This window comes from Scyliorhinus torazame, chromosome 10, assembly GCF_047496885.1.
Source record: "Scyliorhinus torazame isolate Kashiwa2021f chromosome 10, sScyTor2.1, whole genome shotgun sequence".
In the NCBI taxonomy this organism is placed as follows: domain Eukaryota; kingdom Metazoa; phylum Chordata; class Chondrichthyes; order Carcharhiniformes; family Scyliorhinidae; genus Scyliorhinus; species Scyliorhinus torazame.
In genome coordinates this window covers 43,739,473-43,766,989 of record NC_092716.1, presented here as the reverse complement: position 1 = coordinate 43,766,989, position 27,517 = coordinate 43,739,473, and the positions used below count along the sequence as shown (strand labels likewise).

At 48.5% G+C, this 27,517-nt stretch overlaps 1 protein-coding gene across 4 annotated transcripts in view; it reads left to right on the top strand.

The window, feature by feature from the left end:
- slc22a31 (solute carrier family 22 member 31) overlaps positions 1-27,517 on the top strand; it is an 82,007-nt gene that overhangs the window by 37,076 nt on the left and 17,414 nt on the right. For all 4 annotated transcript variants that reach the window (XM_072518046.1, XM_072518047.1, XM_072518049.1 and 1 more), the window contains 2 exons: positions 974-1,082; positions 17,403-17,617. In XM_072518046.1, the coding sequence (XP_072374147.1) occupies positions 974-1,082; positions 17,403-17,617 (324 nt within the window). The remainder of the gene's footprint in view (positions 1-973; positions 1,083-17,402; positions 17,618-27,517) is intronic.

Below are 27,517 nucleotides of genomic sequence, written 5' to 3'. Positions count from 1 at the left end.
CATGTTTGTCTCAAACAAACCTACCAGAAATGCAGCAAATTAGCATCTGGACAAACACAAAGGCAGGTTAATTTTTCAAATGTCCTACTTTCATGGAACTAAAAGCATTTCATACATTTTTCTGAGGCTGAGTGACTACTTTAAGTAGTGCCTTGTAAAGCATTTTGGAAAATTTAAGCAACATCATAATTTGAAGTATAAATACAATTTTATTTTTAAATCTGTTACCAGTCTATTATCTGGTGTCTGCCAAAGAACAAGATATTAATTCATTGACCAAAATATGTATATGTTGAGGTGGATCTGAAAAGGGGCAGTTTAGGAAGAAAGTTCTAGAATGTAGAATGGGAGGGAAAAGCGTGGTTGCCAGTAGAGGGTAATTTGTTTATTCTTGGGATGTCGGCATCACTGAAGGCTGATATGTGTTGGGATTAGTTCCCTTGAATACTGAGGGGCTTACTGGACGTTTAGAGGACAGTTAGTCAACAGCACTGGACCAGAGTCGCATGTAGCAAAACTGTGTAAGAGTGACTGTTTCCGTCCCTAATGAACCAGTTTGAGTGTTTATGACAATCCAACATCTTCAAGGTGACTTACTGGTTTCCCTTTCAGTTATCAACATGCCGTTTAAAATTTTGGACACCAGTGTCACATTTCTCTTCCATGTTTTTCTCTTTACAGTTTTTTGAGTCTCTCCTAATAACCTTGGGTGTAACTTTAAGAATCAAAACCTAAAATGGGCCAGGCAAATAGCATCTGTGGAGACGAGTTAATATTTTAGCAATCTAAAACCATACTACTAATACCCTTTTTAAGTTGGATGCCCATAATTAATTGGACACACTATTCAAAATATATTATGAGCATCTTAAAATATGGCCTGTTATGCCATGCATATCTTCTTTCAGTGCATTAAAGCTTGTTATTGAGAGTTTTGCCTCCCTTTTTTCCCCCCCTCCACCCTCAATCACAGAGATGGATTCCATGTTTGGAGAGTATACACAGTCTCGTCTGTATACTTTGTGTGATATGGTGACCACTGGAGTCATTTGGAAGAACATCTTAATACTGGCGTTCACCACGTAAGTAAAGCTGTTTAGTAATGACTTGGGTAAAGTTCTGTTACCCAAGATCCACTTGTTTTATTTCAGGAAACGTTTGAAACATTGTTCTGCTATCTTAGATGCACATTGATCAGTTAGCATCGCTAATGTAATAGTGGCCTATATTTATGTAGCACCTTTATTATCATTAGCAAAGGACCAGTGTTTTTGCAGGGTCCAAAGGTGAGGATAGATTTGGTCTCCCTAATACTTAACTAAAAGAAATTGTAGGAAAGGCAAGGCAGGATTCGGGAACCATGGATAACCAGGGAAATTGAGAATATGGTCAAAAAGAAAAAAGATGCATATGTGAGGTACAGACAACTAAAAACAGATAAAGCACTTGAGGAATACAAGGAAAGTAGAAAAGAGCTCAAGCAAGGAGTTAGGAGGGCAAAAAGGGGTCACAAAATGTCCTTGGCAGAAGAATTAAGGAGAATCCCATGGCATTTTATACATATATTAGGAACAAGAGGGTAGCTAGAGAAAGAGTTGGCCCACTCAAGGGCAAAGGAGGGAAATTATGTATTGAACCAGAGGAAGTAGGTGAGGTCCTTAATGAGTACTTTGCGTCGGTATTTCGGTAATCACAAAGGAGAGGGACATGCTGATTGGTGGTGTCTCAGAGGGATGTGTAAACACTTTATAACAGGTCGTTATTGCAAGGGAGGAAGTGTTAGGTGTGTTTAAAAAGCATTAAAGTCAAATCCCCAGGGCCAGATGGCATCTATCCCAGATTACGGAGGGAGGTGAGAGATGAAATCACTGGGCCTCTGACAGAAATCTTTGTGTTCTCATTGACCACAGGTGAGATCCCAGAGGATTGGAGGATAGCCAATGTTGTACCGTTATTTAAGAAGGGTTGCAAGGATAATCTGGGTAATTATAGGCCAGCGAGCTTGACGTCAGTGATAGTGAAATTGTTGGAAAAGATTCTCCGAGATGGGGGCTGGATTCTCCGCCCCGCCACGCCACATTTCTGCTCCGACCCGGCGGCGGGATTTTCTGTTATGTCGGCCGGTCAATGGGGTTTCCCATTGTGGGGAAGCCTCACGCCGTCGGGAAACCCCCGGGTGCCAGCAAAGCGGAGAATCCCACCGGTGGAGAATCCAGCCCAAGATCTACATTTGGAAGTGAATGGTCTTATAAGCGACAGACAACATGGTTTTGTACGAGGGAGGTCATGTCTCACTGATTTGATTGAATTTTTGAGGAGGTGACAAAAATGATTGACGAGGGAAAGACTGTGCATGTTGTCTATATGGACTTTAGTAAAGCATTTGATAAGGTCCCTCATGGCAAGCTGGTGCAAAAGATTAGATCACGTCGGGTCAACGGTGAAGTAGCTGGATGGATCCAGAACTGGCTTGGCCATAGAAGACAGAAGGTAGCAGTGGAAGGATGTTTTTCCGAATGGAGGTCTGTAACTAGGGTGTTCCACGGGGATCAGTTCTGGGACCTCTGCTCTTTGTAATACATATATAAATAACTTGGAAGAAAACGTAGTAGGTCTGATTAGAAAGTTTGCGGATGATACTAAGATTGCAGGAGTTGCGGATAATGATGAACATTGTCAGAGACTACAAAAGGATATAGACAGGCTGCAAAATTGCGCAGAGAAATGGCAGATGGAATTTAACCCAGACAAATGCGAGGTGATGCATTTTGGTAGATCCAATTCCGGTGGGAGCTATAAAATAAATGGCAGAACCATCAGGAGCATAGAGACACAGAGATCTGGGCGTGCAGGTCCACAGATCCTTAAAAGTGGCAGCACAGGTGGAAATGGTGGTAAAGAAAGCATATGGCATGCTTGCCTTCATCGGACGAGGTATTGAGTATAAAAGCTCTAAAATTGTTACAATTATATAGAACGTTGGTTAGGCCACATTTGGAATACTGTATCCAATTCTGGTCACCGCACTACCAGCAAGATGTGGAGGCTTTGGAGAGAGTACAGAAAATGTTTACCAGGATGTTGCCTGGTATGGAGGGTATTAGCTATGAGGAGATTGAATAAACTGGGATTGTTCTCCATAGAGAGACGGAGGCTGAGGGCGACCTGATAGAAGTTTGTAAAATTATTAAGGGTGAAGATAGGGTGAACATTTGGAGGCTTTTTCCCAGGGCAGAAATGATAATTACAAGGGGGCACAAGTTCAAGACGAGGGGGTAAATGTTCAGTGGAGATGTGCGAGGGAAGTTTAAAAAAAAAAAAAAAAAAAAAAGAGGGTGGTGGTGGCCTGGAATGCACTGCCAAGTGAGGTGGTTGAGGCAGATACGTTAGCGACCTTTAAGACTTATCTGGATAGATACATGGACAGAAGGAGTACAGAAGGATACAGGGGGTTGGTCTAGATAGGACACATGATCGGCGCAGGCTTGGAGGGCCGAAGGGCCAATTCCTGTGCTGTATTGTTCTTTGTTCTTTACAACCATACCGCTTGTCCGCCATCTAATCTTGGATGTGCTGGTGAAAAGAGGTGATAGACTGCTGGAGCTGTGTGTCATGGCATATGTGTGTAGACTCAGCCCATACGTTTGGACAGTGTCACCATGGGGAAACGTGTGAATGAGGAGGAAACCAAGGATAAATCATTCCAGAACTCTGGCAGGAACAATGCAGAAGCTGGAAGAGAATCCATTACTGGAGATGTATAGACTATGATCAAATAGGGTAAACCCAGTTAAGCAAAATCAGCTCTGCTAAACTGGACAGCAGTAGACAAGAATTAGGGAAGGATGGTGTGGTTGACCATACCAAAAGCTGCAGAAAGATTGAAGAGTGCAATGCACCATGGTTTTAGTGAAAGACATATATATATAATTTTTTAAAAATATATATATTTTATTACAAACATGTATCAAAACAGGTTACAGGGGACTTCCGGTTGCGGCTATGCGGAGCTAAGCTGCACCATTCGGCAGCTCCCGCTACTACGGACTTTCGGGCTCATTGGAGGAGCCCCAACGGAATTTTTTTGACGACAACCCGTGGGGAAGTGAAGAGAGAGGTTCCCCTCCAACTTTTATGGACCGGACCAGAAGTGCAACGGCCAAAAAAGCGGCATTGGAGCAGCGGGAGAAGCGAGGGGAAAAAAATCAAAATGGCGGCGGGCGGAGACAAAACGGAGTGCGGGCCAGAGCTGCAGGAATTCATCAAGCGCTGCTTTGAGGAGCTGCGCAAGGAGATGCTGGCGCCTATGTTGGCGGTAATCGAAGGACTAGGGATAACCCAGGAGGCCCACGAGGTGAAGATCCAGGAGGTACAGAAAAGAGTTAGTGAGAATGAGGACGAGCTCTTGGGCCTGGCGGTGAGAGTGGAGCGGCACGAGGCGCTACACAAGAGGTGGGCGGGAAGACTCGAAGACCTGGAGAACAGGTCGAGGAGAAAGAATCTGCGGATCCTGGGTCTCCCAGAAGGAGTGGAGGGGGCCGATGCCGCGGCATACGCGGGCACGATGATTGGGGCGATGATGGGCGCGGAGGCCCCTTCGAGGTCGCTGGAGCTGGACGGAGCACACCGGGTGCTGGCGAGGAAGCCCAAGGCAAATGAGCCGCCAAGGGCGACGGTAGTGAGATTTCACCGGTTCACTGACAGAGAGAGGGTCCTGAAATGGGCCAAGAAGGAGCGGAGCAGCAAGTGGGACAATGCAGATATCTGAATATACCTGGACTGGAGCATGGAGGTTGCAAAGCGGAGAGCGGGTTTCAACCGGGCCAAAGCGGGGCTGCACCGGAAAGGAGTGAAATTTGGAATGCTGCAGCCAGCGCGATTGTGGGTCACATACAAGGACCAACACTACTACTTCGAAACGCCTGAAGAGGCGTGGACCTTCATACAAACTGAAAAGTTGGACTCTAACTGAGGGTTTGTGAGGGTGGGGGGCATGTTTGAGGGTTGATGTGTGATGGTTGTTGTATATAGGGGGTCAATCACGCGCAGGAAATGTTACATGGGCTGGGGGAGAGAGACAAGGCCGCGACAGGAGCTGTGCCAGAGGGGGCGAGGCAGGCTTTGGAATGCGCGGGGTTTTTCCCACGCGCGGGAAGAAAGGCGGGAAGGGGAACGAAGGAACGCACATTGATTGGGAGACTCCCACACGGAGGGGGTCAAAGGGACGGCGGGGGAAGCCGGGGTCAGCAGGTGTCAGCTGACTTACGGGAGTGATATGGGGGGAGCAAAAAAGCTAGACAGGAGTCTAGCGGGTGGGAAGTGGGGGGGGAAAGGGTTGCTGCTGCACTGGCCGAAAGGGACTGGGACGGGGGTAGGTTCTTTGGGGGAGAGTGTTCGCGCACTTGAAGGGACTGAAGGCAGACGTGGCTATGCTCCAAGAGACACACCTGAAGGTGGCGGACCAGGTCAGGTTAAGAAGGGGATGGGTAGGACAGGTATTTCACTCGGGACTGGACACGAAGAATAGAGGGGTAGCAATATTGATGGGAAAGCATGTGTCATTTGAGGCCAGGACTATCGTAGTGGATAATGGAGGGAGATATGTGATGGTGAGTGGTAGGTTGCAAGGGACGTGGGTGGTGTTGGTAAATGTATACGCCCCAAACTGGGATGATGCTGGATTCATGAAGCGCATGTTGGGCCGCATTCTGGATCTGGAGGTAGGAGGCCTGATAATGGGAGGGGACTTCAGTACAGTGCTGGACCCAGCACTGGACCGCTCCAGATCAAGGACTGGAAAGAGGCCGGCGGCGGCCAAGGTGCTTGGGGGTTTATGGATCAGATGGGAGGAGTGGACCCATGGAGGTTTGCAAGACCGCAGGCCAGGGAATTTTCTTTCTTCTCCCACGTGCACAAAGCCTACTCCCGGATAGATTTTTTTGTTCTGGGCAGGGCGCTCATCCCGAGGGTGGAGGGGACGGAGTATTCGGCCATAGCTGTTTCGGACCACGCCCCGCACTGGGTGGAAATGGGGCTGGGAGAGGAGAGGGACCAACGCCCGCTGTGGCGGCTGGATGTGGGACTGCTGGCAGATGAGGTGGTGTGTGGGAAGGTGAGGGGGTGTATCGAAAGGTATCTGGAGGCCAACGACAATGGGGAGGTGCGAGTGGGGGTGGTATGGGAGGCGTTGAAGGCGGTGATCAGGGGAGAGCTAATCTCCATCAGGGCTCATAGGGAGAAGACAGAGGGCATGGAAAGGGAGAGGTTAATGGGGGAGATTTTGAGAGTGGACAGGAGATGCGCAGAGGCCCCGGAGGAAAGATTACTTGGGGAAAGACGACGGCTCCAGACGGAGTTTGACCTGTTGACCACCGGGAACGCGGAGGCACAGTGGAGGAAGGCGCAGGGGGCGACCTATGAGTATGGGGAAAAGGCTAGTCTGATGCTGGCACACCAGCTCCTTAAGAGGACGGCAGCGAGGGAAATGGGGGGAATCAATGATGGAAGGGGAGCCACGGTTCGGAGTGCGACGAAAATAAACAAGGTATTCAAGGCCTTCTATGAAGAGCTGTACAGATCCCAGCCCCCAGCGGGGGAAGAGGGGATGAGACGATTCCTAGACCAACTGAGATTCCCGAGGGTGGAGGAGCAAGAGGTGGCTGGTTTGGGGGCACCAATTGGGTTGGAGGAGCTGAGCAAGGGTTTGGGGAGTATGCAGGCGGGGAAAGCCCCGGGGCCGGATGGATTCCCGGTGGACTTCTACAGAAAGTATGTAGACCTGTTGGCCCCGCTACTAGTGAGGACCTTTAACGAGGCAAGAGAGGAGGGGACCCTGCCCCCGATAATGTCGGAAGCGACAATTTCTTTGATCCTAAAGCGGGACAAGGACCCACTGCAATGTGGATCGTACAGGCCGATCTCGCTCCTCAATGTGGATGCAAAGTTGCTGGCAAAAGTGCTGGCCACAAGGATTGAGGACTGTGTCCCGGGGGTGATCCATGAGGACCAGACGGGATTCGTAAAGGGCAGGCAATTAAACAATAATGTGCGGCGGCTCTTAAACGTGATAGTGATGCCATCGGAGGAGGGAGAGGCGGAGATAGTGGCAGCTATGGACGCGGAAAAGGCCTTTGACCGAGTAGAGTGGGAGTACCTCTGGGAGGTGCTGCGTAGGTTTGGGTTCGGGGGAGGGTTTATCAGCTGGGTTAAGCTCCTTTTACAGAGCCCCGGTGGCGAGTGTAGTGACGAACCGGCGGAGGTTGGAGTACTTTCGGCTGTACCGAGGAACGAGGCAGGGGTGCCCCCTGTCCCCCCTGTTGTTTGCATTGGCGATCAAACCCTTGGCCATGTCATTGAGGGAGTCTAATAAATGGAGGGGGGTGGTCCGAGGGGGAGAAGAGCATCGGGTGTCGCTATATGCGGATGACCTGTTGTATGTGGCGGATCCAATGGAGGGGATGGTGGAGATCATACAGACTTTAAGGGAGTTTGGGGAGTTTTCGGGCTATAAGCTCAATGTAGGGAAGAGTGAGCTCTTTGTATTACAGGCAGCGGACCAAGAAAGAGGGATAGGGGACCTACCGCTGAGGAGGGCGGCGGGGAGTTTTCGGTATCTGGGGATCCAAATAGCCAGGAGTTGGGGGGCCCTACATAAACTGAATCTGACGAGGTTGGTGGACCAAATGGAGGAGGACTTCAAAAGATGGGATATGTTACCGCTCTCGCTGGCGGGTAGAGTGCAGTCGGTCAAAATGGTGGTCCTTCCGAGGTTTCTGTTTGTGTTTCAGTGCCTTCCCATCGTGATCACTAAAGGCTTTTTTAAGAGAGTAGGTAGGAGTATTATGGGGTTTGTGTGGGCGAATAAGACCCCGAGGGTAAGGAGAGGGTTCCTGGAACGCAGTAAGGACCGAGGAGGGTTGGCGCTGCCAAACCTAGGGAGCTACTACTGGGCAGCAAATGTGGCGATGATCCGCAAGTGGGTCATGGAGGGAGAGGGGGCGGCATGGAAGGGGATGGAGATGGCGTCCTGTAAAGGAACGAGCCTGGGGGCGTTGGTGATGGCACCGCTGCCATTCTCGTCGTCAAAGCATGCCACGAGCCTGGTGGTGGCGGCAACGTTAAGGATCTGGGGCCAGTGGAGACAGCACAGGGGTGCAGTGGGAGCTTCGGTGTGGTCCCTGATCAGGGGTAACCACCAGTTTGTCCCAGGGAAGATGTACGGGGGGTTCCAGAGCTGGCATCGGGCGGGGATTAGAAGAATGGGGGACCTGTTCATTGACGGGACATTTGCGAGCCTAGGGGCACTGGAGGAGAAGTTTGCGTTACCCCCGGGAAATACCTTTTAGATATATGCAGGTGAGGGCTTTTGTGAGGCGACAGGTCAGGGAATTCCCGTTGCTCCCGGCATAAGAAATTCAAGACAGGGTGATCTTGGGTGTATGGGTCGGGGAGGGCAAAGTGTCGCAATACACCAGGAGGTGAAAGAAGAGGGGGAAGCGCTAGTAGAAGAGTTGAAGGGTAAATGGGAGGAGGAGCTGGGGGAGGAGATCGAGGAAGGTCTGTGGGCTGATGCCCTAGGTAGGGTTAACTCCTCCTCCTCGTGTGCCAGGCTCAGCCTGATACAATTTAAGGTGGTTCACAGAGCTCACTTGACGGGGGCAAGGTTGAGTAGGTTTGGGGTGGAGGACAGATGTGGAAGGTGCTCAGGGAGCCCGGCGAACCATGTCCATATGTTTTGGTCATGCCCGGCACTGGAGGGGTTCTGGAGAGGAGTGGCGGGAGCGATATCTCAGGTGGTGAAAGTCAGGGTCAAGCCAAGCTGGGGGCTAGCAATATTTGGAGTAGTGGACGAGCCGGGAGTGCAGGAGGCGAAAGAGGCCGGCATTCTGGCCTTTGCGTCCCTAGTAGCCCGGCGAAGGATCTTGCTAATGTGGAAGGAGGCGAAGCCCCCCAGCGTGGAGGCCTGGATAAACGTTCATTAAGCTGGAGATGATAAAGTTTGCCTTGAGAGGGTCTGCGCAGGGGTTCTACAGGCGGTGGCAACCGTTCCTAGACTATCTCGCGGAGCGATAGAGGAAGGTCGGTCAGCAGCAGCAGCAACCCAGGGGGGGGGACGTCTTGGGAGGTGGGGGGGGAAAGGGGGGACTGCTTGGGGGGATGGATGAGCAAGAGATAACATGAAGGGTGGGGGAAACTGGCACGTGCGGGAGAGAGCCAGTGTATAAAGCTATGTAAATATACCATTTTGCCAAGTACATGTCTTGCTCAGTGCGATTTTTTTTTTGTTATTTGTTACAGGGTGGGGGGGTTATTGTTTGTAAGGGAGAAAAATTGTGTTGTTAAAAAATTTAATAAATATATATATTTTTTTAAAACCGGTTACAGCGAGCAAACACCTCGGGAAACATGCTTCCCTACAATCAACTATACAGTCTGTACAGACTTTTCCCCTTTTTCACCCCCCCTTCCCCCACGCCGAACAGCCCCTCAAACACGGTCACAAACATCCCCCACCTATCCTCAAACCCCCCAGAAGAGCCCCTTAACTCATACTTTATCTTCTCTAATTGCAGGAAGTCGTACAGGTCACCCAACCAGGCCGCTACCCCCGGTGGCGATGCTGACCGCCACTCCAGCAAAATTCGCCGCCATGCAATCAGAGAGGCGAAGGCCAAGACATCGGTCTTCCTCCTCTCAATGAGCTCCGGCTTCTATGAGACCCCAAATATCGCCACCAAAGGGTCCGGGTCCACCTCCTCCTCCACTATCCTGGCTAAGACTGCGAACACTCCCACCCAGAATCTTCCCAATTTTTTGCAACCCCAAAACATGTGCGTGTGATTCGCTGGTCCCCGCCCACAGCTCTCACACTCATCTGCTACCCCCTGAAAGTACCCACTCATGCTCGCCCGAGTCATATGCACCCTGTGCACTACCTTAAACTGCATCAGGCTCATCCTTACACATAAGGATGTCCCGTTTACCCTACGCAGTGCCTCTCTCCATGCTCTCCAATTGATCTCCCCTCCCAACTCCGCTTCCCATTTCTCCTTGATCTTCACCACCCGCTCGCCTCACTGCTCCCCCAGCCACTTGGAAATATCCCCAATTCTTCCCTCCCCTTCCACATCCAGGAGCAGCAGTCGCTCCAGCAGGGTGTATCCCGGCAACCTAGGTAACCTCCTCCAGACCTTTTGCGCAAAGTCCCTAACCTGCAGATACCTGAACTCACTCCCCCTTGGCAGCTCTACCCTCTCCCTTCGCTCCTCCAGACTGGAACCCTTTCTCCAAATACAGATCCCTCACCTTGAAAAATCCCACTTCCCTCCACTTCCTGTATACACGATCCATCCATCCCCGGCTCAAACTCATGATTCTCGTACTGTGCATTACCACTGGCATCCCTTCCACCCTAAAATGCCTCCTCAACTGATTCCATATCTTCACTGAGGACTGCACAACCGTGCTCCTTGAATACCTACTTGGAGCCATTGGTATCACTGCCGTCACCATGGCCCTCAAACTAGATCCCTTACAAGGTTCCCCCTCCATCCTTACCCACTCTACCCCTTCTCCTTCCCACCACGCCACACCTTGTCCACATTCGCCACCCAATAATAATGAAGCAAGTTAGGCAATGCCAACCCCCCCTGCTGCCTCTGTAGCAGGGTCGTCCCCACTCTCGACACCCTCCCCGCCAATAAAAGTCAGAAATGATCGTGTCCACTATCCGAAAAAGGCCTTTGGTATAAAGATCGGGAGAGCTTGAAAGATAAACAATAACCTTGGCAGAATATTCATTTTCACCACTTGGACCCTCTTGCCAGCGTTACGTGCAGTGTATCCCACCTCTTAAGATCCTCCCTAGCCTCCTCCACCAGCTTCATTAAGTTCCACTTATGGAGCCCCATCCATTCCCTCGCTACCTGAATCCCCAAATACCTAAACCTATCCCTCGCTACCGTAAATGGCATGTCTCTCTCTTTCCCCCCCCCCCCCCCCCCCCCCCAAAATTAGCCAGCATTGCCAGCTCATTCACCGGGAATACCTCGCTTTTCCCTACATTCAGCTTGTACCCTGAGAACCCTCCAAACATCCCCAGCAGGCCCATAATCCTTCCCATACTCTCCAACGGATCCGAAACATACAGCAAACATTGGCATAGAGCGACATCCGATGCTCCCTCTTTCCCCTCATAATCCCCCGCCACTCTGCCGACCCCCTGAGAGCCATCGCCAATGGCTATATGGCCAGCGCAAACAGTAGCGGTGACAGCGGGCACCCCTGCCTCGTACCCCTGTGTAAGTCAAAGCTTTGTGAGCTCATATCATTCATCCTCACCCTCGCCCTTGGTGCCACACACAGCAACCGTACCCATGCAACAAATCTCGGCTCAAACCTTCCCAAAACCTCGAACAAGTACTGCCACTCTGCCCGATTAAATGCCTTCTCCGCGTCCATGGGCACCACCACCTCCGTACCAGAGCCCCCGACGGATTCATCACCACATTCAATAGCCGTCTTATATTATTCGCGAGCTGCCTACCCTTCATGAAGCTTGTTTGATCTTCTACCACCACCCCAGCGACACACTCCTCCATCCTCCCCTCCAACAACTTAGCCAATACTTTCACATCCGTGTTCAATAGTGATATGGGCCTAGACGACCCACATTCCACCGGGACCTTCCCCTTTTTTGGAATTAGTGTGATTACTGCCTGTGTCATTGTCTCCGGCAACTCCCCCTTCTCCAGTGCTTCATTAAATGCCCCCAACAGATGTGGTGCCAGGTCCGTCGCAAATTCCTAATAGAATTCCGCCGGGTACCCATCCGGCCCAGGGGCCTTCCCCGACTTCATACCCCTGATACTATCCAACACCTCCCTCAGCCCCATAGGATCCTCCAACACCTGCCTCGTTCTTCCTCTACTTGAGGAAATTCCTGCTTGTCCAGAAACCGCCCCATGTCCCCCTCCTCTCCTCCCGGGTCCCCCTCATAAAGTCCCTAGTAGTACTCCCTAAATGCCTCATTTATCTTCCCTGGCTCTGACACCACATCCCAAGTCTGTAACTTCAATATTTCCCTGGATGCAGCCTGCCTCCGCAGCTGATGCGCCAGCATGGGGCTCGCCTACTTCCCATACTCATATTGCACCCATCTTACCCTACGCAGTTGCCCTATCGCCCTCCCTGTTGTCAGTCTGTCATACTGCCCATGTAACTTTTTCCTCCTCGCCAATCGCTCCACGGTGGGCACCCTCAAATATTCCCTGTCCACCTCCACTATCTTGCTCACGAGACGGTCATGGTCCTCCCTCCTTTCCCTATCCGCACAGGCCTTAAACAAAATAATTTCCCCCGGACCACTGCCTTCAGTACTTCCCAGAAAATGGCCGCCGATATCTCCCCATTCTGAGTCAACTCCACATGCTCCTTAATCGCCGCCCGCACCTTCTCACAGAAACCTCCATCCGCCAACAATCCCGAGTCAACCCCCCACCTCAGCCTCTGCTCTCGTCCCAATTTAAGCCGAATCTCCAGCCAGTGGGACGCATGGTCCGAGAGAACTATCCCAGCATACTCTGCCCCCTCTACCCCAACCCAAATCTCCCGAATCACTACAAAGTAATCAATCCTCCAATACACCTTATGGACGTGTGAAAAGGGAACACTCCCTGCCCCCTGGGTTCTGAAAGTGCCATGGATCCACCTTACCCATCCTCGCCATACACCCCCCGAGCTCCCTCGCCATTTGTGCCCTACCCATCGACCTGGGGTTCAATCTATCCACCCTCGGCTCTAGGACACAGTTGAAATCTCCTCCCATGATCAACTGGTGTGTGGCCAAATCCAGGATCGCTACCAGCAACCCCCTCATAAAACCCACATCATCCCAATCTGGGGTGTACACATTTACCAACACCACCGGTGCCCCTTCCAGTACGCCACTCAATCCTATATCTCCCACCCGGATCCCTCGCCTCCTTTGCACTCTCAAATCCCATTTTTTTGCTTATTAAAAACGCCACTCCCCTCGATTTCGAATCAAACCCTGAGTGAAAATGCTGCCTGACCCATCCCTTCCTTAACCTAACCTGGTCCTTCACACTGAGGTGCGTCTCCTGCAGAAAGACCACCCCGCTTTTAAGCTCCTGAGGTGCGCAAACACCCGCAACCTTTTAACCGGCCCATTCAGTCCCCGGACGTTCCACGTTACCAGCCTTACCGGCGGCTTATGTCTCCAATCCCCTCTTCTGTCTGTCATCTTTTCCACTTAACTCCCGCCCCTTTAATTCCACCCGGTACCTAGCCCATTCCAGATGGCCCCTTTCTCCGCCCATGACCATGCCATCTCACTCCCTGCCACATCGCAACAACCTCCCCCCCGCTTCCAGTCGCAGGTACGCTTCTCCCTGGCCCACCGTAAAATCTTCTCTTTCTCTTCAAATTCGTGGAGCCTCATGATCACCGCCCGCAGCGGCTCCCCAGCTCCTGGCTTCTGCCTCAGGGACCTATACACTCGGTCCACTTCAGGCGCCTTATCTAGCACTCCTTCTGCCACCAGCCCCGCCAACATCTTCGAGATGTATCTCATGGCAGTCACACCTTCCACTCCTTCAGGCAGGCCCACTAGTCACAGGTTCTGCCTGTCATGATATGCAAACATGCAGCTGTTGAACACCTAGAATAGGACATGACCAATGAGCAGTCAGGACACTCAGGGGTGGTATCTCACTATAAAAGGGATGAGGCACTCACACCCCACCTCTTTCCACAGACTAACATCTACAGAGCGAGAGACAGGGTGTATCCTCAGCATCACACCCCAGCACGTGGCTTAGAGCAAGGCTGGTTCAGTTAGACTGAGTTACTACATTTAGATTAGCAGAGAGTCGAACTCATTGAGAACTGTGCTAATAGTTCAATAAAACACATTGAACTCACTTCAAAGTCTGGAGCATCTTTTACTCAAAACTGCATCAAGTGGCAGCTTGTGTTATTCCAACAAACACTGCCTTCTCGAGACATTCTCCTGCTCCTCCACCTTTGCCTTCACTGTTTTACAGAGGTCTCCTAGGAGCCCCAGCTCCGCCTCCAGAGTTACCACACGATCGCTGTGGTTTGAGATTACTTCTTCAATCTCCCGAATCTGTGACCCCTGTGCCTCCATACACTTCTCCACACATTCCAAAGAACTCTTCAGGGGTGTCAACGCTTCTTCAATGGCTTTTGCAAAATATTTTTGCATCTGTTCCCTCTGCTGCTGGAATTCAGCTTTAATAAAGGCCATCAAGTCAAGCTGAAGACTTTCAACCTGCATCGGCCTCTTCCCCCGCCTGCATGTCTTTTGTTTTTGCTGCAGCAAAAGTCTGCTCCAATTTTCCAGCCAAATCTCTCACTGTTTTCTGCTGGGTCTGGTAACCAAGAGACACACCATTCCTGGGGGAAAGTACTCCTCCAACATTCACCTACGTCTTTCCATCAAAATTCCACCCCGTATTGATTAAAAAGACCCTGGGCAGCAGCTGCTTTGTATGTGACCACTTACTCCATGGTCGACACCGGAAGTCCGTGAACACCAGACTATATATTGTGGAATGCAACTTTACTTGAGTTGGAAGGTTGGCTGTTATTCGGAACCATGGCTTAGATGCAGTTGGGCTACAGTTCCTTAGTGGAGAATTTAAAATATTGCTAAAACAGAGTAGTGAGTATTAGCTTGTGCCTAACTGTGACGGCATTCAGTGTTTTGGGAAGTCCTAAGATAGGAAAGGTGCCATATGGATGTTATTTATTTGTTCTTGCATATATTTCTTATCAGTGGTTTAAAAAAAAATATTTTAAATTCTTGCCAAAGGGTTTGTGATGCCACTAGACAAAATGTTACCAACTGCTGGTATACTGGGTGAGGCCCAAAGTTTTACTGGAAACATTGAAATTGGCAAATTGAATAATTATAATAAAATTTCCTTTTGTAATTAAAATTAACCTTTTTAAACTGAGCTTAAACCAATAAAATTAAGGAACTCCACATCAGTGCTACTTTCTTCTCATTTTCCTGATTCCTTATTACATTTTATTCTTCATGTTTATCTAATTCCTTCAAGTGCTCTAATTGATTGGTTCAGCATAAATAGCTATATTCTGTAGATGGAGATGGTGGGATTAAAGAGAATCCTCCTAATTTTCCTCCTTTGTACTTCCACCACTGATTCTCTTTTGAACTTCCACGATGGATGATGCCAACGATTAGTGGAAAAGAGGTGCAAACATACAAAACATTTAAAGACAGGAAATGCAGTTGGAAAAGGCCATAAAAATTGGAAAATTTAATTTTGAGTTTTATATGTAGGAATACAAACAAAACATGTGATTACTAAACTGTGAAAATAGTTGAGCCTAAGTTAGCGTCTTGCATGTAGTTTTGGATAACCTAAAGACTATTGGGATAAGTCATAGACGTTCTCCCAGTAATATTACAGTTCCATTCTATTCCTATACATTTGTCTCATACCCACTATTCTAAATTGTTCATCACTCTGCAGTTTCTTGCTCCGCTCCAGAACATTTTAAAGGAGTGGCCACAACATAGATCCATGCAACATGCCACCAGCTACATCACAAAAACCAAATGCGCTCCATCTACCCCTTTCTCTGCTTTCTATCCTCCAGATAATCTTTGAAACATACTGCTGTTTTACTGTCTAAAACTATGAATCCTGAGATAATGTTCTTCTGAAAACCCTGGCATAATCACGTCATTACCTTAGTCTACACTCAGTAATTTTCTTTATATAATTTGATTAATATATGCACTTTATCGAGCTGTGTTGTGTTCCGGAGAATCATCCCTTTCTCATTATTAACCTAATGCTATCCCATCATGTGCTTTCTAGCAATTCTACTCTTGATACAAGGCTCTCTTAATTACCCAAAAGTGGAACATTCATCACTCATTAGTCTTCTAGAGAAATTTCTTCCCAAAGAATGACACTTCTGCTAACTGATTCCTTAAATATGCTGCGTTTAAATAACAGAGAATTGACACTTCATCAAGTCATGTAATGACTTGTATTATACACATGCTCTTTCCTTCTCATCTATATGTACACTGACAAAGTATTTAATTAGCATTTCGTAGCAGATGTTAAGGTAGCTTTCTTGGCTTGACCCCTTTCTGGCTAACCACTTGCTTTGGGTGATATAAGTAGCATGAGACTTGCCTATCTCTTCTCTTGACTGGAATCTTGTTTTACATACAATTTATGCCAGTTTTTCAGCATTCTTTGCTTTCTAGTTTAGCACTATTCTTGCCTCTGCCTTAACATGAGGGTAACCTTCTTTTGTAGAAGTCATTTGTTATTGCTCCTGTAATGTGTGACATAACATTCTTTTATATGTCTTAAATACTGTTGCTGCCTAATATTAATTCGGCCAAATCAAATAAAGTTTTCTCTCTCCTAGTAAATGAAATGGAGCAGGTGGCACAGTGGCGCAAAGGTTAGCACTAGCCTCACAGCACTAGGATCCGGGTTCGATCCCGGGTCAATGTCAGTGTGGCGTTTGCACATTTTCCCCGTGTCTGCGTGGGTCTCACCCCCACAACCCAAAGATGTGGCAGGTAGGTGGATTGGCCATGATAAATTGCCCCTTAATTAGAATCTTTAAAAAAATATTTTTAAGAAATAAATGAAATGGAGGATTGGGGCAAAACAACTTTACCCAGAGAGTGGTTAGATTGTGCAATTTGCCAACATGAATAGTTGAGGGGAATATCATAAATGGATTCAAGGGGACCTTAGAAAAACACATTAAGGAGGAAGGAACAGAAGTGAGGATATTCTGATACAGTTAGATTAAGAGGGCGAGAAGAGGATTGTTTGCAAAATGAGCAGCAACATAGACCAGTTGGGCCTGATGACCAGTTACTTCATTGTAGACTCTATAAATTCTATGTCGTTTTTAGTTCTTTAGGAAAATCTTCTTCCTAATGAATCTGACTTTTGCTGATGTGGTGTTCTACAGACATTGTCAGCTCTCTGGTAATTTTCCCAAGTCATCATTTCTCATATGTATGCCTGGAATGTTGGACAATGGAGGGCACTCCCCAGGTTCATAATGGAGACTGGAAGAAATTCTGCAGAACAATAAAAGATAGCTTCCCATATTCTTGTTCAAGAAATAAAAAACCCTATGGCGAAGATAATTTTGCTCTATTAGTACCTATTATCGCTATATAATCAAGATGACTGGTTTGTGCAAAATAAAGATACCTATTTATTACCATCATAACGCCATCTATTATATCAACCATTCCTCCTCCTGAATTTCTATTCTGGTTAGTGTGTTAGCCATTACAATGAGTCCACTGAGAGGGTATAACGCTCTTCATTTCATCCTAGGTTCATTGGCAGTGGAATCCAGCATTGCTTTTCTCAAAGCCTTATTGCTTACAGTCCCAGTTTCCACTTGAACTATTTTGTCACTGCTGGTGCTGAAGGTGTGGCTCTCCTTTTCCTATATTTTACCGTGAACAAGTTTGGCCGACGTGGCATTCTACTGCTGTCAACAATCATCACAGGAATGTCATCACTGTTGTTGCTTGCCCTTGTACAGTGTAAGTATAGGTGATCACTACAGATTTTTTATCACAGAATAGAAAAATGTTTGTATTTCTAATTCTAGCTGCACAACTGTGTTTCTCACCATTAATTGTGGCGAGAAATTTTATAGTAACTACAAAAGATGACTACTGAATCATCTAGATAAAATCATCTGAAACCGCAATCATTTAGAATAGTAAAAGTGAAATATTTTGACTTGTATAAAAAAAAAGGAGCAAAGTGATAAATCTTGTGTCACAGTTGGAAGAAATTAAAATCATATTTGCTAAATTGCAAACAGAAGTAAAAATGTTGCTGCTTAGATTGCAAAAACGAAACCCTTGCTGTTCAATTTTGTAAGAACCTTCTTAATAGGAGCATTGCTGGATTAACTGCATGAGATTTTCATATTTGACATGTGGTGACTGGTAACCAAACTGAGGAACTGAAACAAACCACAATTTCTAGAATAGGCAATGGAACAACCACTCAAACATAATCGTGATTTAAGCTTTGCACTATATAGTACAGATAGGAAGTTCTGGGTTTCATGACTCCAGTGCTTTTGTGAATATCACCTGAACTTTGATTGAGCGGCATGGTAGCACAATGGTTAGCACTGTTTCTTCACAGCGCCAGGGTCCCAGGTTTGATTCCCGGCTTGAGTCACTGTCTGTGTGGAGTCTGCACGTTCTCCCTGTTTCTGCATGGGTTTCCTCCGGGTACTCCGGTTTCCTCCCGCAAGTCCCGAAAGACGTGCTATTAGGTAGTTTGGACATTCTGAATTCTCCCTCTGTGTACCCGAACAGGTGCCGGAATGTGGCGACTAGGGGCTTTTCACAGTAACTTCATTGCAATGTTAATGTAAGTCTACTTGTGACAATAATGATTATTATTATTATGGGGCAGCACGGTGGCGCAGTGGGTTAGCCCACTGTTGCCTCACGGCGCCGAGGTCCGAGGTTCAATCCCGGCTCTGGGTCACTGCCTGTGTAGAATTTGTACATTCTCTCTGTGTTTGCGTGGGTTTCGCCCCCCACAACCCAAAAGATGTGTAGGATAGGTGGATTGACCATGCTAAATTGCCTCTTAATTGGAAAAAATGAATTGGGTACTCTAAATTTATATATATATTTTTTTAAAGGATTATTTTTATGAAGCCACAGTTCAGCAGTTTAGGTATATTAGCCAGATTTCTTGTTCCTAATCAGCCCCATGACTGTCCCATGAATAATGTTTATGGTGGATGATGGTTAGGGGCATAATTACTTTTGCCATTCACAAGGGAGGGTGAAATATAGAAAATATTTGGTAAAATTGAAGTCTGGGAGTCTGAGGACAGGAAGTCTCTCCACTGGTTGGTGTCACACTGAACATAAAGAAAAATGGTTCTCCTTGTTGCAGGCTAATCAGCTGAGCTCCAGGGCATCACTACAGGAGTTATCAGGACACTCCTTGGGTTCGAATATCTTCAGCTGCTTCATCAATGATCTTTCCTCCAATATACTGCCATAAGTGGGGATGTTCACTGATGATTGCCCCATTTCCAATTTCTCAGATAATAAAGCAATCTGTGACTTGTGAAAATATGCAAAACGTGAAAGCATTGTTAACTGTGACGAGGAAAGTGTAGAACTTCAAAAGGATATGGATAAATTGGTGGAATGGGCAGATAGGTTACAGATGAAGTTCAAATCGGAGAAGTGTGAGGTAGTAGATTTTGCTAGGAAGAATATAGAGAGACAATATAAAATGAGGGGTACAACTCTAAAGGGTGTGTAGGAGCAAAGGGACCTGTGTGTATATGTGCATTGATCATTGAAAGTAGAAGGACTGATAGGAGTAGTAATAAAGCAAATTGCACCCTAAGCTTTATTAATAGTGTTATGGACCAGGGTTTAGAGAACCCCAAAGTGTATCATGGAGTTCACCTGATCCACAACTTTTAATAGATTATGGTATGGGGCGCACACGGCCACACTCTGCTGTGTGGTACAGCAGAAATGGAAAAGTATTTTTTAAAAGCAAAACCATGTTTATTCTATGAACTCAAGTTAACCTTTTTAAAGCATACAGTGAACATCTTAGCAACCATTAATTCAAATACAACCCCCAAAGAATACAACACTAAGTAATCCTTTAAGCTTTCCTTTTAACATCCATAAGACTTAAAACACCTTTTACCAGAAGCATATCAGGTTAAAGTCACTACTGTTAGTTTTAACTCACCAGGATCGATTTACAGTCTTTAGATTACAGAGAGAGATTCATACACTTTCTGGCTGTGACTGCAGCTATCTAGCTCTGAAAACGAAACTAAAACACACCCTGCAGCCTGCTCAAAAACGAAAGTAACAAGCTGACAGACAGCCCAGCTCCACCCACTCTCTGACACCACTGCAGTAGTAAATACCCATTTCTTAAAGGTACTCTCACTACAGATATTTATATACACACCCATTTATAAACACCCATTTCTTAAAGTTACTCTCACATGACACTAGTGGACAAGAGCAAGGAGGTTATGCTGAATTTGTATGAGACACTAGTTACACTGCAGCAGCTATCATTCTTCTAAACTTCGTCTGCGCACTCTCCAGTGCTTTCATTCCCATGGTTAACAAAAATGGTTCCAGGGATGAGAAACTTCATGTAACAAGAGTAATGCAATAATCTGAAGGCTTTTAATCTTCTGCATTGGGCAAATCCATTTGGAAAAAGTAGCCGTAAAATGATAGTTTCAAAGTAAGTATTTTTTAAAATAAATTTAGAAGACCCAATTCTTCTTTTTCCCATTAAGGGTTAATTTAGCGTGGCCGATTCATGTACCCTGCACATTTTTTTGGGTTGTGGGGGTGAGACCCACACAGACATGGGGAGAATTAGCAAACCCCACATAGTGACCCATGACCAGGATCGAACCTGGGTCCTCGACGCCGGGAGGCGGCAGTGCTAACCCACTGCACCACCCTGCTGCCTATTTCAAAAAGTATGAGAGTGATTTAGTTAAGTTGAAAATAGGGTCTTCAGACTTCCGGGTGCGGCGATGACCAGCTGAGTCGCACGTTTCGGCAGCTCCCTGTGAAACGGACTTTTGGGCTCTTGATAGGAGCCCCAACGGCAATTTTGACGGCTAAAAACACTGTGCGGTAAACCAGAAGGGAATCCCCCCTGGATACGGATGGAAAAAGGAGGAGAGAGTGGCCAGATTGCAGTGGATCCTTTAGAACAGCGGCAAGGAAGGCAAGCAAAAACCAAGATGGCGTCGGAAGGTGGCAGTTTAACATGGGGCCCTGAACAACAAGAGTTCTTGAAATGCTGTGTGGAAGAGATCAAAAAGGAAATGAAGAAAGAGCTGTTGGCCCCGATACTACAGGCGATCGAAGGGCTAAAGGAGGAACAAAAGACCCAGGAGCGGGAGCTTCGGGTCGTGAAGGCAAAGGCAGCCGAGAATGAGGACGATATACAGGGCCTGGTGGTGAAGACGGAGACGCAGGAGGCACATCAGAAACGATGTGTGGAAAGGTTGGAGGCACTGGAAAACAACGCAAGGAGGAACAACCTGAGGATTCTTGGTCTTCCTGAAGGTGTGGAGGGAGCGGACGTCGGGGCATATGTGAGCACGATGCTGCACTCGTTAATGGGAGTGGAGGCCCCGGCGGGTCCGTTGGAGGTGGAGGGAGCATACCGAGTGATGGCGCGAGGACCGAGAGCAGGAGAAATTCCCAGAGCCATAGTGGTGAGATTCCTCCGTTTTAAGGATAGAGAAATGGTCCTTAGATGGGCGAAGAAAACTCGGAGCAGTAAATGGGAGAACGCGGTGATCCGCGTTTATCAAGACTGGAGTGCGGAGGTGGCGAGAAGGAGGGCGAGCTTTAATCGGGCCAAGGCGGTGCTTCATAAAAAGAAGATAAAATTTGGAATGCTGCAACCGGCAAGACTGTGGGTCACATATCGAGGGAGGCACCACTACTTTGAGACGGCGGATGAAGCGTGGACTTTTATTGTGGAAGAAAAACTGGAATGAGCGGGTTATTAAAAAGAACGTTCGAACAAAGTGGTGGGGCGAATGTGGGGGGCAAAGAGGGGTTTTATGTACTAATCCTGCGATGTGGTAACTTTTCTCTCTCCCACAGGTGGTGATGGGGGGAGGTGGAGGAGATGGGGCGTTGGCCATTGGGGGCGGGGCCAAGGGAGAAGCGCGGGCTTGGTTCCCGCGCTATGATAATCATGGCGGGAATAGAGAAGCAGGAAGGAGGGGGCGTCGCACAGTGCGAGCCGAGGTCACGGGGGGAAGCCGAGGTCAGCCAGAGTTTGCTGACTTCTGGGAGCAACATGGGGGGAGTAATTACGCTAGCGGGGGATCTAGCGGGGGGGGGGGGGGGGGGGGGGTGGGAGGGGGGAATTACTGGGTTGCTGCTGCTGGGGAGAGGGGGGAGCTGGTATGGGAGAGGATGGGCGGGGGGGCACCGCCTGGGGGAGATACAGCTGCGTGGGAACCGGGTGAGGAGCTGGAAAAAGGTGATGGCTAATCGACAAGGGGGGGGTGGTAGGAAGCCCCCCAACTCGGCTGATCACGTGGAACATGAGAGGGCTGAACGGGCCGATAAAGAGGGCACGGGTACTCGCACACCTTAAGAAACTTAAGGCAGATGTGGTTATGTTACAGGAAACGCACCTGAAACTGATAGACCAGGTTAGGCTACGCAAAGGATGGGTGGGGCAGGTGTTCCATTCGGGGCCAGATGCGAAAAACAGGGGGTGGCTATATTAGTGGGGAAGCGGGTAATGTTCGAGGCAAAGACTATAGTGGCGGATAACGGGGGCAGATACGTGATGGTGAGTGGCAAACTACAGGGGGAGACGGTGGTTTTGGTAAACGTATATGCCCCGAACTGGGATGATGCCAATTTTATGAGGCGGATGCTAGGACGCATTCCGGATCTAGAGATGGGAAAGCTGATAATGGGGGGAGATTTTAATACGGTGTTGGAACCAGGGCTGGATAGGTCGAAGTCCAGGACTGGAAGGAGGCCGGCAGCAGCCAAGGTACTTAAAGATTTTATGGAGCAGATGGGAGGTGTAGACCCGTGGAGATTTAGCAGACCTAGGAGTAAGGAGTTCTCGTTTTTCTCCTATGTCCATAAAGTCTACTCGCGAATAGACTTTTTTGTGCTGGGTAGGGCATTGATCCCGAAGGTGAGGGGAACGGAGTATACGGCTATAGCCATTTCGGATCACGCTCCACACTGGGTGGACTTGGAGATAGGGGAGGAAACAGGAGGGCGCCCACCCTGGAGAATGGACATGGGACTAATGGCAGATGAGGGTGTGTGTCTAAGGGTGAGGGGGTGCATTGAAAAGTACTTGGAACTCAATGATAATGGGGAGGTCCAGGTGGGAGTGGTCTGGGAGGCGTTGAAGGCGGTGGTTAGAGGGGAGCTGATATCAATAAGGGCACATAAAGGGAAGCAGGAGAGTAAGGAACGGGAGCGGTTGCTGCAAGAACTTTTGAGGGTGGACAGACAATATGCGGAAGCACCGGAGGAGGGACTGTACAGGGAAAGGCAAAGGCTACATGTAGAATTTGACTTGCTGACTACAGGCACTGCAGAGGCACAATGGAGGAAGGCACAGGGTGTACAGTACGAATATTGGGAGAAGGCGAGCAGGTTGCTGGCACACCAATTGAGGAAAAGGGGAGCAGCGAGGGAAATAGGGGGAGTGAGGGATGAGGAAGGAGAGATGGAGCGGGGAGCGGAGAGAGTGAATGGAGTGTTCAAGACATTTTGTAAAAAATTATATGAAGCTCAACCCCCGGATGGGAGGGAGAGAATGATGGGCTTCTTGGATCGGCTGGAATTTCCCAAGGTGGAAGAGCAGGAAAGGGTGGGACTGGGAGCACAGATCGAGGTAGAAGAAGTGGTGAAAGGAATTAGGAGCATGCAGGCGGGAAAGGCCCCGGGACCGGATGCATTCCCAGTCGAATTCTATAGAAAATATGTGGACTTGCTCGCCCCGGTACTGACGAGGACCTTTAATGAGGCAAAGGAAAGGGGACAACTGCCCCCGACTATGTCTGAAGCAACGATATCGCTTCTCTTAAAGAAGGAAAAGGACCCGCTACAATGCGGGTCCTATAGACCTATTTCCCTCCTAAATGTAGATGCCAAGGTCCTGGCCAAGGTAATGGCAATGAGAATAGAGGAATGTGTCCCGGGGGTGGTCCACGAGGACCAAACTGGGTTTGTGAAGGGGAGACAGCTGAACACGAATATACGGAGGTTGTTAGGGGTAATGATGATGGCCCCACCAGAGGGAGAAACGGAGATAGTAGTGGCGATGGATGCCGAGAAAGCATTTGATAGAGTGGAGTGGGATTATTTGTGGGAGGTGTTGAGGAGATTTGGTTTTGGAGAGGGGTATGTTAGATGGGTGCAGCTGTTGTATAGGGCCCCAGTGGCGAGCGTGGTCACGAATGGACGGGGATCTGCATATTTTCGGCTCCATAGAGGGACAAGGCAGGGATGCCCTCTGTCCCCATTATTGTTTGCACTGGCGATTGAGCCCCTGGCGATAGCGTTGAGGGGTTCCAAGAAGTGGAGGGGAGTACTTAGGGGAGGAGAAGAGCACCGGGTATCTTTGTATGCGGACGATTTGCTACTATACGTGGCGGACCCGGCGGAGGGGATGCCAGAAATAATGCGGATACTTGGGGAGTTTGGGGATTTCTCAGGGTATAAATTGAACATGGGGAAAAGTGAGTTGTTTGTGGTGCACCCAGGGGAGCAGAGTAGAGAAATAGAGGACCTACCGTTGAGGAAGGTAACAAGGGACTTTCGTTACCTGGGGATCCAGATAGCTAAGAATTGGGGCACATTGCATAGGTTAAATTTAACGCGGTTGGTGGAACAGATGGAGGAGGATTTCAAGAGATGGGATATGGTATCCCTGTCAATGGCAGGGAGGGTGCAGGCGGTTAAGATGATGGTCCTCCCGAGATTCCTCTTTGTGTTTCAGTGCCTCCCGGTGGTGATCACGAAGGCTTTTTTAAAAAGGATTGAAAAGAGCATCATGGGTTTTGTGTGGGCCGGGAAGACCCCGAGAGTGAGGAAGGGATTCTTACAGCGTAGCAGGGATAGGGGGGGTCTGGCACTACCGAGCCTAAGTGAGTATTATTGGGCCGCTAATATTTCAATGGTGAGTAAGTGGATGGGAGAGGAGGAGGGAGCGGCGTGGAAGAGATTAGAGAGGGCGTCCTGTAGGGGGACTAGCCTACAGGCTATGGTGACAGCCCCATTGCCGTTCTCACCGAGGAACTACACCACAAGCCCGGTGGTGGTGGCTACACTGAAGATTTGGGGACAGTGGAGACGGCATAGGGGAAAGACTGGAGCCTTGGGGGGGGTCCCCGATAAGAAACAACCATAGGTTTGCCCCGGGGGGAATGGATGGGGGATATGGAATGTGGCAAAGAGCAGGAATAACGCAACTGAAAGATCTGTTTGTGGATGGGAAGTTCGCGAGTCTGGGAGCGCTGACCGAGAAATATGGGTTGCCCCAAGGGAATGCATTCAGGTATATGCAACTGAGGGCTTTTGCGAGGCAACAGGTGAGGGAATTCCCGCAGCTCCCGACACAAGAGGTGCAGGACAGAGTGATCTCAAAGACATGGGTGGGGGATGGTTAGGTGTCAGATATATATAGGGAAATGAGGGACGAAGGGGAGACTATGGTAGATGAACTAAAAGGGAAATGGGAAGAAGAGCTGGGGGAGGAGATCGAGGAGGGGCTGTGGGCAGATGCCCTAAGCAGGGTAAACTTGTCGTCCTCGTGTGCCAGGCTAAGCCTGATTCAGTTTAAGGTATTACACAGGGCACATATGACTGGAGCATGACTCAGTAAATTTTTTGGGGTGGAGGATAGGTGTGCGAGGTGCTCGAGAAGCCCAGCGAATCATACCCATATGTTTTGGTCATGCCCGGCACTACAGGGGTTTTGGATGGGGGTGACAAAGGTGCTTTCAAAAGTAGTAGGAGTCCGGGTCGAACCAAGCTGGGGGTTGGCTATATTTGGGGTTGCACAAGAGCCGGGAGTGCAGGAGGCGAGAGAGGCCGATGTTTTGGCCTTTGCGTCCCTAGTAGCCCGGCGCAGGATATTGCTAATGTGGAAAGAAGCCAAGCCCCCGGGGGTGGAGACCTGGATAAATTACATGGCGGGGTTTATAAAGCTAGAGCGGATTAAGTTCGTCCTAAGGGGGTCGGCTCAAGGGTTCACCAGGCGGTGGCAACCGTTCGTCGAATACCTCGCAGAAAGATAGACGGAATGGGAAAAAGAAGGCAGCAGCAGCAGCCCAGGATCGGGGGCGGGGGAGGAGGAACCAGAAGGACTCTCAGGGTTGTTAATATATACTGTATAGTATGTATAGGTCGTTGCTACAGATAATTATATATTGGACTGTTAAATTATATTTTTGGAGAGTGTTACTTGTGACAAGGCAGTTGCCAATTAGGGCTAGTTTTCATTTTTGTTATTTATTATTTATTCATTTTTTGTTTATAAAATAGGTCATTGTTATTTGTGTTGTTATAATATTGTGTAAAGGATGCACAATGTACTGTGTTGGTTGACCAAAAATTTTCAATAAAATATTTAATTAAAAAAAAAGAAAATAGGGTCTTCAATTTTAAACATGTACAATTAGGGATGCATCAGTGAGTTAGTTGAAAATGGATTAAAATGAAGACTTCCAGTGGCAGCTATGAAGTGAATGGTCACATATTTGGCAGCTCCCGTTTGAGGTGGCCTTTTTGAACCTTTTCCCACTTTCTGGGCAAATGCTTTGGTGAAAAAAGGTGTTGAGGTGACTGAAAAAAGTTGAACTCCGCTGGTGGGTGGATCCACGGACCAGAAGTGTGTCAAGAAGAAGGGAGCAGTTGGAGCAAGAGAATCGTTGTGCGCCGCAGGTCAAGATGGCGGAGGGTAAAGGGTCAGTCCGGCCTGCCCAGTGGTCAACAGAGCAGCTGGTGGACTTCTTAAACGAGAAGTTCAGACGGCAGAGGAGAGAAGCCCAGGAAGATCTAGATTTGGCGGCTGAGATTTGAATGATGGGAGAACCAGAAGCAGTTAAAGGAGAAGGTGGAGGACTTGGAGAATCACTCCCGGAGACAATATCTAAGAATCGTTGGGATGCCTGAAGGTATCGAGGGAGCGGACACTGATTCGTATGTAGCCAAGATGCTGGAAAAGCTGATGGGGGAGGGGGTCTTTGACCGGCCCCTGGAGGTCGACTGGGCGCTGATGAGCAAGCTGCAGACAATCGAGCCACTAAGGGTGATGTTGGTGCATCTCCACCGATTACTGGATAAGACGATATTGAGGTGGTCAAGGCAGATGAGGAAGTGCACCTGGGAAAACAACTAGCTTTGGGTGTACCAGGACCTGGACGTGGACCTGGCAAAGAGGAGACCTGGGTTCAATCGGGTGAAGGCTGCCCTCTTCAAAAAGGGGGTGATGTTCAGGATTCAGTACCCGGCCTGCCACTGGGTGACATTTAACAGCTGAGAACATTGTTTTGGGACGCCAGAGGAGGTGATGGAATTTCTAAGAGTCAATGGACTGGCAGGTGAAACTATCATTGAACTGTGGAAGTGGTGTGCTTTTTCTGTCTGTTTTCTTTTCGTTTGTTGGAAAACTTCTCTCCTTGAGATGTTTTGTTGGGTTTGGTGGCGGGATGTTTGGGGAGCGTTGAGGGCGAATGCACCTTTTTTCTTGTTCCATTGTTGTTGTGTTATGGAGGTATGCGAGCGGGGGGAGGGGAATCAGCGGGCTGCCAGGCTAGCTGGGTGGGCTAGTTCACAGGAGCGCAGTGGGGGGTGGGCTGGTGGTTAGAATAGTAGAGGGCTGGGTTGTTT